General features: G+C 55.7%; 1 protein-coding gene across 4 annotated transcripts in view; it reads left to right on the forward strand.

The window, feature by feature from the left end:
* Positions 1-3,608: 3,608 nt before the first annotated feature.
* The window catches only part of SLC5A10 (solute carrier family 5 member 10), a 55,024-nt gene continuing 44,257 nt past the window's right edge, over positions 3,609-14,375 (forward strand). For 3 of the 4 annotated variants that reach the window (XM_086358494.1, XM_086358497.1, XM_086358496.1), the window contains exons 1-7: positions 3,609-3,746; positions 6,688-6,759; positions 7,014-7,118; positions 7,420-7,479; positions 8,120-8,224; positions 12,709-12,814; positions 13,076-13,156. In XM_086358494.1, coding sequence (XP_086214620.1) covers positions 3,633-3,746; positions 6,688-6,759; positions 7,014-7,118; positions 7,420-7,479; positions 8,120-8,224; positions 12,709-12,814; positions 13,076-13,156 — 643 coding nt within the window. In that variant the 5' untranslated portion in view covers positions 3,609-3,632. The remainder of the gene's footprint in view (positions 3,747-6,687; positions 6,760-7,013; positions 7,119-7,419; positions 7,480-8,119; positions 8,225-12,708; positions 12,815-13,075; positions 13,157-14,375) is intronic. The other variant, XM_086358495.1, reaches the window with a different exon arrangement.

The raw sequence follows: 14,375 nt of genomic DNA on the forward strand, positions 1-14,375 counted from the left end.
CAATGAAATTTCAGTAAAGATTCCACCAGATTATTTCATGGATTTTGTCAAACTGATTCTAAAGTTTACATTGGAGAGATAGAAGACTCAGAACAGCCAAGGCAATAATTGAAGGAAAAGAACATATTCACACTACTTCTCTTCAAGCCAGCTTTACGTTGCCATAATCAAGAATGTGGTGGGACTTCCTGGGTGGGCCAGTGGTTTAAGACTTCATGTCTACTTCAGGGGGTGTGGGTTTGACCCCTGGTCAGGGAACTAAGATCCTACATGCCCTATGGCAAAGCCGAAAACAACAACAAAATATTGTTGAAAGAAAAGACAGATCAGTTGAACAGAATAGAGAATGCTTATAAACAGACCCACATAAATATAGTTAACCAATCTTTACAAAGAGCAAAGGCAACATAGTGGACCAAAAATATTCTTTTCAACAAACGGGGCTTAAATAACTGGATGACAGTGTGAAAGTGTTAGTCACTCAGTCATGTCCAGCTTTTTGCGACCCCATGGACTGTAGCCCCCCAGGCTCCTCTGTCCATGGAATTCTCTAGGCAAGAATACTGGAGTGGGTAGCCATTCCCTTCTCCAGGGGATCTTACTAACCCAGGAATCAAATCTGGGTCTCTGGCATTGCAGACAGATTCTCTACCATCTGAGCCACCAATAACTGGATATTCACATGCAGAAGAAAAAAAAAGGAATCCAGACTTAAATGTAAAAGTCAAAACAAACTCCTAGAAGAAAATCTAGATGACCTTGGTTATGGCAATGGTTTTTTTCAGATATGACACCAAAGGATGATCCATGAAAGAAATAATTGATAAATTGGAATTCACTAAAATTAAAAACTTCTGCTCTGTGATACTCAAGAGTAAAAGACCCGTCATAGACTAGGACAAGTCTTTGGAAAACAATCATCTGATAAAGGACTAGTAAAGAGAACAATTAAATCTCCATTAGAAAATAAAAACCTGATTAAAAATGAACCATAAAACTTGGAAGTGAGATTACAATATGCTTAGATTTAAGTGATTTTTAGAAAGAAAATTCCGGGATTGATTTGTTATTATTGAAATTCCACCAAGACAAAGTAATAGGACTTTGTTTTTGATCAGTTAAATAGACATCAATGTCAACATACAGAATTCTTTCTTCTTAAAACTTGTCCACATATTTTGATCCATTTTTCTGCGGCATTTGGGACAGGAAACCTTTTGAATTTATACTGAAAAAAATGGGGCCAAAGACCTTACAGACACCTCACTAAAGAAAGTATACAGATGGTAAAGAAGCATATGAAGAGATGCCTTCAATCATATGCCATCAAGAAACTACAAGTTAAAACAATGAGAAGCACTGCACACTTCTTAGACCAACATCTGGGACACTGAGAGCATCAAATGCTGATCAGATGGAACAACAGGAGCTCATTCATCACTGGTGGGGATACAGAAATGACCACTTGGGAAGATGGTTTGGCAGTGTCCTACAAAACCAAACACACTTTACCATGTGATCCGGCAGTCATGCCCCTTGGTATCTCCTGAAAGGAGTAAAAAACTTAGGTCCACATAAAAACCTGCACGTGGAGTTTTATAGCAGTTTAATTCATAATTGCCAAAACTTGGAATCCGTCAAGATGTCCTTCAGCAGGTAAATGGATAAACTCTGGTGCCTTCAGACAATGGAATATTATTCATGCAAAAGGAAATGGATTATCAATCCATGAAACAATGTGGAGGAAACTAAAATGAATCTTAATAAGTGAAAGACAATCTAAAAAAGCTACAAACTATGTAATTCCAACTGTATGACGGTCTGGAGGAGGCAAAACTGTGGACACTAAGAGATCAAGTGTTGGTGGGGGAATGGAGAGAGGAATACATAGAGCCTAGATTTTTAGGGCTGCGAAGATGCTCTGTGATCCTCTAATGATGGATGTGTGTCATCATGTGTACATCTAAACCCATGGAACACACGACCGCAAGAATCAGCCCTAATGTAAACTCTGGACTCTGGATGGTGATGGTGTGTCTATGTGCAGTCACCAGTTGTGACTCTTTGGCTGGACAGCTGTTTGTCTACCTGTCCTGGGTGAGCTGGCCCAGAGGAGTTGGATCTGCGAGTGTGGTCAGGGGAGGCTGGAGGAGAGTGTAGACTGTGATTGGACTGCCGTGTGGAATTTCTTCTCCATTCCCTCCCCTGCCACCCTCCCCCTGGCCCCATCCATCAGCTCATGTCGGCCGTCTCTCCCCAGGCCTTTTGATCAGACAGTGGAGGGGGTGGAGGACTCTGTCTAAGTGGTATATTTCCTTCTGAGACCCAGGCTATGGAGAGGGGACCAAAGATTGTTCTTTCAGCTACTTCCTCTTTAGGAGACCAGTTTAATAAATCTGGACATTACCCACTTGGGTCCCTCTGCAGTACGAAGTGACCTTTTGAGTCACGATGCATTTCCAACAATGAGTAAGACATCTGAGAGCTTAGCTGGCTGAAGGTGAGGGTGGCTGGGGAGGACGGTCTGGGCCTACCTGAGTTTACCGTAAGCAGCGACTTACTTCTTCCCGGTTGAGTCCTGCATGTGAGGGGGATTAATCTTCAAACCCTCCGCCTCGGTTACCAAGTAACAGTCACGGCTGGCTTTGCAAGCCGGTGTTCCCAGTGCCAGCCACTCACTCATTAACACTTCTGGAAGGGCTGCATGTCAGGGTAAACTCCAAGTGCTCTGTGAAGCCACAGGCCATGTCACCGAGAGCTGCCCAGCTGCATACACCGATTTAATCAGTGAGCAAGCATCTGAGCAGGAGGGACATAGTGGACCCAAGCCATCACTGCCACCACTGGGGAGCATCTGGGGTTGATACAGGGCCGAAGCCCAGCTCTGGCCCTCAAGTGGCTGGATGGGGGCAGGTGGCCACCCTCCCGATTCCTTCCCTGACTGTGACCCACAGCACTTACTCTGAGCACAGAACGGGTCAGTGAGCAGAAAGGTTAAGCGTGGCCCAGCCCCTGGCAGATGCTTGCTCAATGTGGGGCCCAGTATCCGTGGTGCTGGGAGACCAGGGGACCCAAGGGGATGATCAGGAAGGGGCTCTTGAGCCTGGTCTAGAAAAGAGGACAGGAAATGTGACAAGCCTCTAGTGTCCAACAGAGCACGTTCTAGGACTAGGACTGCTGTGCCTGGAAGTGACCCAAGAGATGCAAATCACTGCCAAGGGCCTCGCGGTCCACTTGAGGCCCGAGGGCTGTAGAAGGACATGGCTGCTGTCATGGCAGTATCCCTAGAGGAGGGGCATTTGCCCCCATCCCTCCTGCTCCTTATCTTAATTGCATGTATTTGGTAACAAGCCTTTTCTTTCTGGGACAATTCTGGTTCCTCTGGGTCCACTAGACCCCTTTACATTTCCCAAGTCTCCTTTGTGTGTAAAGAGGTGCCCCTCCCCCAGGGGTCCCCACCGGGGCAGGGGAGGGGGTGGGGTGGAGAAGACCCAGCTGCACTTTGAAGCGTGCACCGTGGGCTGGAATGTCACCGTCGTGCTGGTTTAATCATAAATTTACTGCCTGCCAGGAAGCCTTCTGCTCTGGTCCAGCCCTCAGTCCCACTCGCTCAGAGCCGGCTCTGCTGCAGGATGGCTGTGGACAACTCCACCAGCGACGCCCATACCCCTGGGCGGCAGCTGACCGTGGTGGACATTGCCATCATCGCCGTGTATTTTGCCCTGAACGTGGCCGTGGGCATATGGGTGAGAGGACAGTGGTGGCAAAGGCTGGGGCGGGTGCTGGGGCATGGGAACCATCTGGGATGTCCCTGGGCATGGCATACTCTCTCTGGAGGCCCGATGCCCTTGGGCCCTCCTCCCAGCCCCGGGGACATTTGCCGGAGACCTTGACCAAGCCCCTTTCTCTCTTTGGCGACAGATTCTCAAGTCTCTAAAGTGAGGAACAGAAAGTGTCTCTAAGGGCAGGTAGAAAGGGACGCTGGGGGCTTCTGTGCAGCTGATAAGCTGGGTGCTTGGCACAGTGTGCAGTCTTCTGCTTCCCCTCCGATGTCAAATGGGCTAACAGAATCACAGGGGTTCTTGGCTGCGCCCACACCAGCTGAGCCAAATCCAGGGCGGGGCAGTGGCATGCAGGGCCTGGGGTCTCTGTTTTAACAATGCCATGTCCGCCAGCCTTGCCTAGTTCATAAGCCAGTTTCTTCAGCCTTTGAGAAGAGAGAAGGGCTTTAGGCCACCACAGGCTCCAGCAGCAGTGAGGCCATTGCTATGCAGGTGCTGTGCGCATTGCCCCCCGCAACAGCCCCATTTGCAGGTGAACCCCGGGGCTTCAGGGGGCAGGGACTTGGGCAGTGAACCCAGGACCCTGCCCAGAGGGGAGGGTCTCCTCCATCTACTCCTAATCCTGGGTGGGAGGTGGACACAAGCCAGTCAGTCTTGTCTCCAGAGCTCCCCAGGCTGGCACCCCTGAGCCCTTACTGGCAGTGGTCTTCCTCTCCTGGTGGAGAATGAGAAGCCCCTCTTATCTTCTCTGGCCATGGCCCTAGTACTAGGATCCTTGGAAGTTGCTCAGCTTTTTGACCTTCAGGGTCTTTATCTGTAAGACATGTATCACCGCCTGGTCCTAGGTCCCAAGTTCCCAAATGGGAGAGGTCTTCTACCTGAGATGACCACACATAAGGGACCCTGCTGCTGCTGTCGATCCTGTAGTAGAAAGTGCGAGTGGTGGAGGTAGAGGTGGAGATGGTGGGGGGCAGGGGGCACTGGAGATGATGGTGGAGGTGGGGGAGGGGCTGGTGGAAGTAACAGCCACAGTGACTAGAATTCATTCTCCTGTGATTAAATAGTAACTCTCAGGCAGCCCAGTGCTGAGTGTTGGGAAAGTTGGGTCTGTGTGTTCTGAGAACAGTTACTTAACCTCCTGTTTCCTCAAACACACCTCGTAGATCTGTACACTCGTCTCTCACAGCTGTTCCAAAGACCACAAGAGCCCAGTGGATGTGAAAATCCGTTCCAACCAAGTGTACTGTGTTCTTGGGAGCACCGTGCTGGGGGAGGAGGGGCCCCTGCGGTGGAGGCTTTCTTTTTTAAAAAATATTATCATTACTATTTATTAATTTACTTCCTGGTCTTAATGACCCAGATAACCACAACAGTGTGGTCACTCACCTAGAGCCAGACATCCTGGAGTGTGAAGTCAAGTGGGCCTTAGGAAGCGCTGCTATGAACAAAGCTAGTGGAGGTGATGGAATGCCAGCTGAGCTATTTCACATCCTAAAAGATGATGCTGTTAAAGTGCTGCACTCAATATGCCAGCAAATTTGGAAAACTCTGCAGTGACCACAGGACTGGAAAAGGTCAGTTTTCATTTCAATCCCAAAGAAGGGCAATGCCGAAGAATGTTCAAACTACCACACATTTGTTCTCATTTCACATGCTAGCAAGGTCATGCTCAAAATCCTTCAAGTTAGGCTTCAACAGTACATGAACCAAGAAATTCCAGATGTACAAGCTGGATTCAGAAAAGGCAGAGGAACCAGAGATCAAATTGCCAACATCTGTTGGATCATAGAGAAACCAAGAGAATTCCAGAAAAACATCTATTTCTGCTTCATTGGCTATACTAAAGCCTTTGTGTGAATCACAACAAACTGTGGAAAATTCTTAAAGAGATGGGAATATCAGACTACCTTACCTGCCTCCTGAGAAACCTGTATGCAGGTCAAGAAACAACAGTTAGGACTGGACATGGAACAATGGACTAGTTTAAAATTGGGAAAGGAGTGCATCAAGACTGTATATTGTCACCCTGTTTATTTAACCCCAATGCAGAGTACATCTGAGTACATGCACAGTACATGAGGAATGGGACAGGCTCTGTGACTTAGGTAGCTTGGGACCCCTGGAGCTGGAGTGAGTCAGGACCACTCAGTCAACCGCTGGGAAAGATGAGGTCCTTGTAGGAAGGGAAAATGCTGTGAGAAAGCCGTTGGCAACATCCACTACATCCTTGAGGATAAGAGAACACGATAGAGAAAAGCAGGGGCTAAGACCAGGGCGGCTCTGGAGGTGGTGCAGTGCACCACCTACACAGCTGGACATGGCCATCCTGGCAAGATGGTGAGAGTCCTCAAACTGTACTGTGTTCAGTGTGGCTGGATCATGAGCACAGAGAGAAAGCAGAGGTCAGGGGACTGTAGTGGGACAGGCAGCCAGCAGTCATATCAGAAGCTTCGAGTGGTGGGCCCAGACAAACCAGCTTAGTTGTCCTGACCGTCTGGGCAGCAGAGAGCAGACAGTTGGAGTCTGGAAGAACCAGGCCTGCATGTTGATGGACTCGTGTTTCAGCAAGTAGTGGTGCCTCTTCCTCTTGGGGGCTGGGCGATGGTCTGTGGTGTGGATGCACGTTTGTTCATCCGTCCATCCATCCATTAGCTGATGAGCCTTTGGGTTGCTTCCACCCTCAGGCTGTGGTGAGTTACACAGCTGTGAGCAGCCACGTGAGGGGGTCATTCGAGCACCTGCTCTCAGCTCTCCCGGATGTAGCCGGGAGCAGAACTGCTGGGTCTCGGGGTCACCTGTGTGTCCCACTCTCTGGGGAGCCAGTGCACTATTTCCCACGGTAGTGGCACATTGTTCCCTGCCTCTGGCCCAGCGAAGGCTCCAGTTCCTGCCCCTGTCTTTGCAGTCCTCCTGCCGGGCCAGCAGGAACACAGTGAGAGGCTACTTCCTGGCCGGCCGGGACATGACGTGGTGGCCGGTGAGTGCCCCCCAACCTCTCCCACCCCTCCTTGCACTAGGGCCACATCTGACCCCTAGGTCAGCCTGCATCTGCATCCCTGCTGTCACTTCCTGTGTCCTCCTCACACCCAGAATCACCCCCAGGCCGGGCCAAGGAGGCAGAGATGGGGCCTAGGCCAGCAGGGGTCCCTGAGCGGCCGTTGTGGGAGGCAGGTGGTAGAAGGCGTGGAGAGGGCATGACTGATGCTAGCTCCTCCCCTCTCTCTCCTCCAGATCGGAGCCTCCCTTTTTGCCAGCAGTGAGGGTTCGGGTCTCTTCATTGGGCTGGCGGGCTCGGGAGCGGCTGGAGGCTTGGCGGTGGCTGGCTTCGAGTGGAATGTGAGCTCCAGAGGCGGGTGTCCGCTGTGGGTGGGAGTCGGGTGGGGTGGGCAGCAACCTTGATAGGTGCTGGATGGTGCGCATCAGAGCCCACCCCTCCATGGCCAGAGGCAGTACCCAGCAACCCAGAAGGCCAAGATCCAGGCAGACAGGGTTGATGGGGAAGTCGGGTCTACAGAATGCTGCAGGCAGGGAGCCCTGAGCCTCGGCCATCATCCTTAATGTTCAGGGCTGCAGAGAGGAGGCGGGGACAGTTCTTGACCCTGTATGCCCTATCCTTACCTGCCTCTGACCCCCACAGGCTACCTATGTGCTGCTGGCCCTGGCATGGGTGTTTGTGCCCATCTACCTCTCCTCGGAGGTGAGTCTGCCCAGGGACAGCCCAGCTGGGGGCCTCGGGACAGCCAGGCCTGGGGTGGAGTGGGTGGTGGCGATGGGCAGGACCCCTGGCTTCACACATGAATTGGTAAGTGAAACCACAAGTCTCAGCTCTGGGTTTGTTTCTAGTCCAGCTTAACATTCCTATCGACCCATGGAGTCAGGTCCCCTGGGCCCTCAGCCCAGGGGCCTTGTCTGTTGGTCTCTACTGTACCTGCATGTTGCATCTGGAGGAGGATGCTCCATCTACCTGAGCACACAGGCTGCACACCTGGGCTGCAAGTCACATCCTCAATTACGCCGCTTCTTTGGTCCCATCCGGGCGTCACTAAGTCCGGTGGTTCACATTTCCTGGATGTCTCAGTCTCGTACTTCCCCATCTAGCCAGAGCTCATCTGGATTTGTTATAACAGCCTTCCAACTTGTCCCCTGCCCCCAGCCACAGCCCCCCATGCATCCCTCCTGTCTCAGCCTGCTACAGCCCAGCCTAAGCCCCCCACCATGTGATCGGAAGTGTAAGCCTGGAATTCTAGGCCTGGTGCTGGGGCTGTGAGATGCTCCGGGCCCAATTGCTAGCTGTGGCCTTGAAGCAGTGAGTTTAGCCCGCCGGCCTATGCCCCTAGATCGTCACCATGCCTGAATACATGCAGAAGCGCTACGGGGGCCAGCGGATTCGCATGTACCTGTCTGTCCTGTCGCTGCTGCTGTCCGTCTTCACCAAGATATCGGTGAGCCATCCCTTCCCCCACCAGCTTCTGGCCAGCTTAGCCGTAACATCCCTGCTCTGGGGCCCTCAAAGTGACCTGACAGCCCCTGATCAGCCTCTGCCTTGTCTGACAGCTGGGGAGACCAAGGCCCAGAAAGGCACACTGACTTGCCCAGGATCATACAGCTGCACCAGGGCCCTGGGAGGGGGCAGAATGGAGCCCTGTGACTCCTGCTTTGCCCCTGGGTTCTTGTCTGGGCTCTGGGTCCTGGTTCTGGCCAGCCAGGAGTGCCCACTAGGGGGCGCCCAGAGCCTTCTGTCTCTGGCCCAAGGTGGCAAGTGGCTGTCAGCTCCACTGCCAGGCTGACTCCCCTTTCCCTGGGGGGCCTGGCCTGGGCACATCCTGTCCACATCCTGGGTCTCACAGGAAGCCAGGATGGGGGAGCTGGTCCCAAGCCCATGGGGCCTCCATGGCCACTCCAGGCCTGTGTTCTCCCTCCTGAGTCCCCATCACCAGCCTGTCCCCAGAGGCCATCCAGCTGCTCCAGCTCTGGCAAGGCTCAGAGGTGGACAGCGGTCCCTGCACAGACCAAGCCTGGTTCCTCCCTCCTGCCTGGAAGCTTCTGCAGGGGTGTCCAGGGCTTCCTCCTCCACAACCCCGACCCCGGGACCCCCGGGAGCCTCGGCCAGGCCTCCACCTGGGCTGCCAGGCCCCTGCTGGGTGGGCGTGGGTTTCCGGAGGGGGGTTGGTTAGTAAGCCGGCCCTGCCTTTTCTCCTAAGAGGGTCTCCCCCAGGGGTTTCTCTTAGAGGGGGTGCTGCTGCCCTCCAGGACAGCTCCCATGTGCTTCCTCCTCCCTCTCCTGCCCCTCCTGAGCCCCCTGCCCCTCTGGAAGCAGGGACTCAGCACGGTGGGGGGTGCAGATATAGCACAGGGGGTGGACCTCAGAAGAGAAGGCGGCGTTCCTGCTGGATGGCACAGAGCTGGGGTCTAGTGGAGAAAGGGATGCTGATGGGGAGGGCAAACGCCAAGGAGGCGGGGGTGGTGTGGGATGCTTTGGCGGTGGTCATGGCAGGGGGCTCAGACCCTAGGGGTCAGACATTTCAGGACCAGAGGAGGAGCCGGTGGGGGGTGACAGGGAGCAGCGGGCCTCGGACTGACCAGCGGTCACACAGCCGGACCGAGGCTGCATGTTGCTCTCGGGCGCTGCTCCCACCCCAGGCCAGAGGGCTGGTAAGAGGTGAGTAAGGGATCTGAGTGTCCAAGGAGCCCAGGGGCTTTGAGCAGGGGTGACACGTCAGGCTTGTGTTAGTGCCGCCACCCTCCCCCACCAGAGGATGCACTTGAGCAGACAGGGGCAAGAGGTGAGGGGCAGGGTCTGCCAAGGCCAACCTCTGGGCGTAAGGGGTCCCCCAGCTCGTTTGTCCTGTTGGTGGCTCTGAGGCAGAGTTCACATCCCACACTCAGAGCCTGGACAGGGTGTCCAGAACGGTGGGGGAGTAAGTAGGGAGAGTCCTTAGAGGACACTTTGTGCACAGCCCTGTTTACAGACAAGATGGTGGAGACCTAGGGAGTGATCAGGGTGAATCAGGCAGAGACCACGGTTAGAGCCCAGAGTGCCGATCACTGTCCCACTTTGTGATGAGGTGTCTCAGTTGTCATCATTCAGTCGCTCAGTCATGTCCAGCTCTCTGTGACTCCATGGACTGTAGCTCACCAGGCTCCTCTGTCCATGGGATTCTCCAGGCAAGAATACTGGAGTGGGTTGCCATTGCTTTCTCCAAGGGATCTTCCAGACCCAGGGATCAACTCCTCATGTCCTGCATTGGCTGGTGGATTCTTTACCACTAGGACCACTGGGGAAGCCCCAGGTGACTCAGTTTACCCACCTATAAAATGGGAGGGAACCCACTGATGTCAAGGCTAGGGCTGCATGGATGAAGTGGGAGGAAAGCAGGGGGAATGCTGATTGCCAGGCCAGGCCTTGGAGGGACTGGGCTCCCCTGACCAAGGCTTTGGGCTGAAGCTGTTTGCAGCTCTGGAGCCCAGCCGGGCCCCTGAGGCCCTGACCTCACTGGGCGGAGCCCCTGGAATGCCCCGTGTGTCCACATGCCCAGGACTCACCCCAGTTCCAGCCTGCTCAGAGACCATAGGGGCCCCCTGCTGCCAGCCTCAGGCAGGGACACTAGTCTACAGAGAACCGCCAGATGACCCCAGGGGGCCTAAAGGCTGGAGGGTAGCTGAGCTTCATCACTGTGTGCTCCAGGCCGGTCACTTAACCTCTGGACAATAGAGAAACCCGGTCTGACACCCTGGGTCATTTAGGGGCTCGAGGCCAGTTGCTTCAAACCTCTGCACCTGTGTGCCCCTCTGTGGAGTGGAGCGGCTCCCTCAGGGCGCCCACCTGCCCCACCCCAGCTTCCCCTGCTCTGGGTCTGCAGAGGCCAGGGGGCTGGTAGGGGCTGAGCACCATGCCGGTGGTGCTCCACACGCACCCCCCACTTTACAGACAGGGTCCCTGGGGCTCAGGAGGTAAGGTGACCTGCTCACCAGGTTCACAGACCCAGGGCTCTTAGCTCCTACCCAGCTGCAGCTTGCCTGGGCCCCCAGGACAGAGTTCAGCAGAAGGAGGGGTCCGATGGGGCTGGGGGACAACCTGGAGCCTGAAGTTGACTGCACACTTACCTGGCCTCCAGCAGCACCAGGAGCCTTTACAGAGGCCGCTCAGGGTCCCCAAGTCCCTCCTCCACACCCATGCCCTTGCTGTCCCCACCGCCCAACCATTACTCTCGGAAGGAAGTCCCTGGGCTGCAGAGCAGTTTGGGAAGCAGGGCGTCGGGGGCAGGCTGAGTCCTGAATGATGTAGATATGGGAATGTTCCTGGACGGAGGGACCTGGGTGAGCTGAGGCCTGGAGGCAGCAAAGTGCTGAGCATGGAACAGCAGCCAGTCTGGCGTGACCAGAGTCACTTGGGCTTAAAGGCAGAGCCTGAAGGCTGGGCACACAGACCAGGGCTCCCTTCCGAGGTGACTAGGGTCTGGGGAGGGGCCTCTTTTTTTTTGGCTGTTCTGGATCTTGGTTGCTGTGCAGATTTTCTCTAGTTGCAGGACAGGGGCTTCTCACTGCAGTGGCTTCTTTTGTTGTGGAGCACAGGCTCTAGGCACGGGGGCTTCAGTAGTGGTGGCACGCAGGCTCAGTAGGCACAGTTCACGGGCTCTGGAGCACAGGCTCAGTAATTGTGGTGCATGGGCTTAGTTGCCCTGAGGCCTGTGGGATCTTCCCAGACCAGGGATAGAACCTATGTCTCCTCTACTTTCTAGAACCCGCCCCCTGCTCCCATTGCCTGGCCACTCCCATCTCTGATACTTGCCAGGGCCTGACCATGGGGAGGTCCCTTCACCTCCCTGTTCCTGGTCTGATGGAGCGGGGTAAGAGGGGTGGGGCTTGGAGAGACCTTCCTGCTCTTATATTCAACAGCTCTGGGCTTCTCAGCTTGGGCTGCACTGGCTCGCTGCCAGGGGTGGGGGCAGAGTGAGGGGCCACTGTTCCTAGAGCAGCTTGTCAGCGTCCCCACACTGGCTGGTCTCTGCTCCAGGAGAGGGGAGAGGGGGAGCCTGGGGAAGCAGGGGCCTGAGAGCCTGACTTCAGCAGGGCTGCTGGACCCCTAGCTGGGCCGGTGCTCTGGCCTCACGCAGACTGTGCCCCATGTGGCAGCTAACCCGTGGCCTTTGGAGCCTCTTGGCCCCACAGGCTGTGTTTTGGAGTATCTTCCTGACATGAAGCAGGTTTGGACACTTGGGGGTGGGGCCCCTGGTCTAGCCCCTGGGTCCTGCAGGACGGGGTCCTCCCTCCTTCTCCGGGCACCCACTGCACAGTGAAGGTGTGTGTGTATGGTCTGTAAGGCCTGTTCCAGCACTGATATTCTCAGGCTCACCCCAGAGCCCTGACTGTCCTGTGCTCCCCGGAGTCTGGGACGGCAGGACTGAGTCCAGTTCAGCCCCTGGGATCAAGCTCCAGCCTGAGACATGGTCCTGGATTCAGTTTCAACCCCATGGGGAGAGTTCAATAAGCAAGAGCGCCCCTCTGTTCCCCCAGCCTGGCCGGCGTAAGCCTGGTCTCTTCTCGGGGGCCCTGCCTAACAAGGAACAGAGCACAGGGACCCATTTTACACAGAAAGACGTGGGTCTGGAGACTGAGACACAGGGTCCTGTGCTCTGAGACCCACTCCTCCCCAAGGAAGCCCTCCAGGACTCTCCTTCTCCATCCCCAGGCAGGAGCCAAAATGAACAACAGGCTGCTCCCTGGTGGGTAGGGGGCGCTTAGGACTTTATTAACATCAGCAATGTCCCCTGCCCACCATTGTCTACAGCCAGGATGCCCGCCCCTGCTCAGGCCAGGCCCTGGTGGGTGAGGCGGTCTCCCCTTCCAAGGCCACTGGGCAGGCGCGTGGTGCTCTGGGTCCTGGGGTCGCCTTGGGCCTCTACACATGCTTCTTTCCCGTCCCCAGATTGACCTGTATGCGGGGGCCCTGTTCGTGCACATCTGCCTGGGCTGGAACTTCTACCTGTCCACGGTCATCATGCTCGCCATCACGGCCCTTTACACCATCGCAGGTGCAGCACCCGGGGACACACGGGAAACTGGAAGCTAGCCCATGGGGGTTCGGGCACCTCCTCCTGTAGCCTGGGACCTGGCCGGTTTGAGCCAGGCACATGGGCCTCTGCAGCTGCTCAGCCGGCCTGGTTGCTGTGTCCACCTATGCCAGGGCAAGGGGCACAGGTGTGGGACAAGCTGTCCCTCCCAGAGCTCGGTGGCCTCCCCGTCCCTCCCCCGTTGAGGCCAGGCGCCTCCAGCTCTGTTGTCTCCACTTGCAGGGGGCCTGACTGCTGTCATCTACACAGACGCCCTGCAGACGCTCGTCATGGTGGCGGGGGCCGTGATCCTGACGATCAAAGGTGAGGGCCATGGGCCTATCTAGTAGCAGGCCCCCCATGTCGGCACTGGGGGTGGGTGTCCCCACGAGGCCAGGCTGTGGGGCCCTCAGCCCCCTGCCAGCCTCCCCTGAGTGGCAGAAGCTTGTTCCCCTCTCACCCCAGCTGCCCTGTGGCACTTCTGTCACCAGCTCAAGCTGGCTGGTGTTTGGCTGCAGAGCTGACGCAGGAAGCAGGGCCATCCATATCCACCCTGGCTCAGTTATGGGAGGTGGGGCTGTGGGTGGTATGCCCCCACACCACTGGGAGACCACATACTTGCCTGGACATCTGCCCCCACTGTTTGAAACCTTGTACAAGACCCCAAGAAGTGCTGTGGCAGGCAGGACAAAGGCAGGGTGGGAAGAAGGGATTCAGACCAGCATCTCCTGGTCTGGGAACAGGGAGGGGTAAGCTTGGGGGCTGTCCCGGGGGTAGTGAGCTCCCCAACCTGGGAAGCATGCAAGCAGAGCCAGGAAGAGCCCATAGAGGGCAAACAGAGGCCTTTACAGTCTCTTCCAGACTCAAACTCTAGAACCCTTGTTTAGTGTCTGTACCTTTGCTCTGAGCGCTCACCTCGGCCTGGTCTGGGCTCCGGGTGGGAATGACGCTGGGGGCTGTGGGGAGCTGGGCCTGGGGCTGCCTGGGCTTTGTGTACCTGCCTCCTCACAGACCAGGGGCCTGTGTCCCCGGAGCCCACTGCAGGAAAGCACCTGGGCAGCCAGGCGCAGTCTGGTTAGGGGTGGTAGGGCAGTGACCACAGACAAAGCAAAAGCCACAGGCTTCCCTGGTGCCTCAGCTGGTGAAGAATCCTCTTGCAATGCGGGAGACCTGGGTTCAATCCCTGGGTTGGGAAGATTCCCCTGGAAAAGGGAAAGGCTACCCACTCCAGTATTCTGGCCTGGAGAATTCCATGGACTGTACAGTCCATGGGGTCACAAAGAGTTGGGCACAACTGAGGGACTCTCACTTTTGGCCCAGACCCCAGGGCAGACAAAGAACAGGGAGTGGTGAACGTGATCTCGGCTCCGGCCAGCTGGCTGGCAGTGTGGCCTTGGTGGCTCTCCTGCCCTCTCGGGACCCTGTTTCCCGTCTCAGAGCCATACCCCCCTGCCCCCCAGCCACTCTCAGCTCCACCAAAGTCTCATCCTTCGGAAGCCCCTGGGTCAGGACATTAGCCCTTCCGACTACTGGGGAAAGTCCT

The sequence above is a fragment of the Bos grunniens genome, chromosome 19 (assembly GCF_055505025.1).
Source record: "Bos grunniens cultivar Pamir isolate PY7600 chromosome 19, Bosgru_T2T1.0, whole genome shotgun sequence".
NCBI classification, from domain to species: domain Eukaryota; kingdom Metazoa; phylum Chordata; class Mammalia; order Artiodactyla; family Bovidae; genus Bos; species Bos grunniens.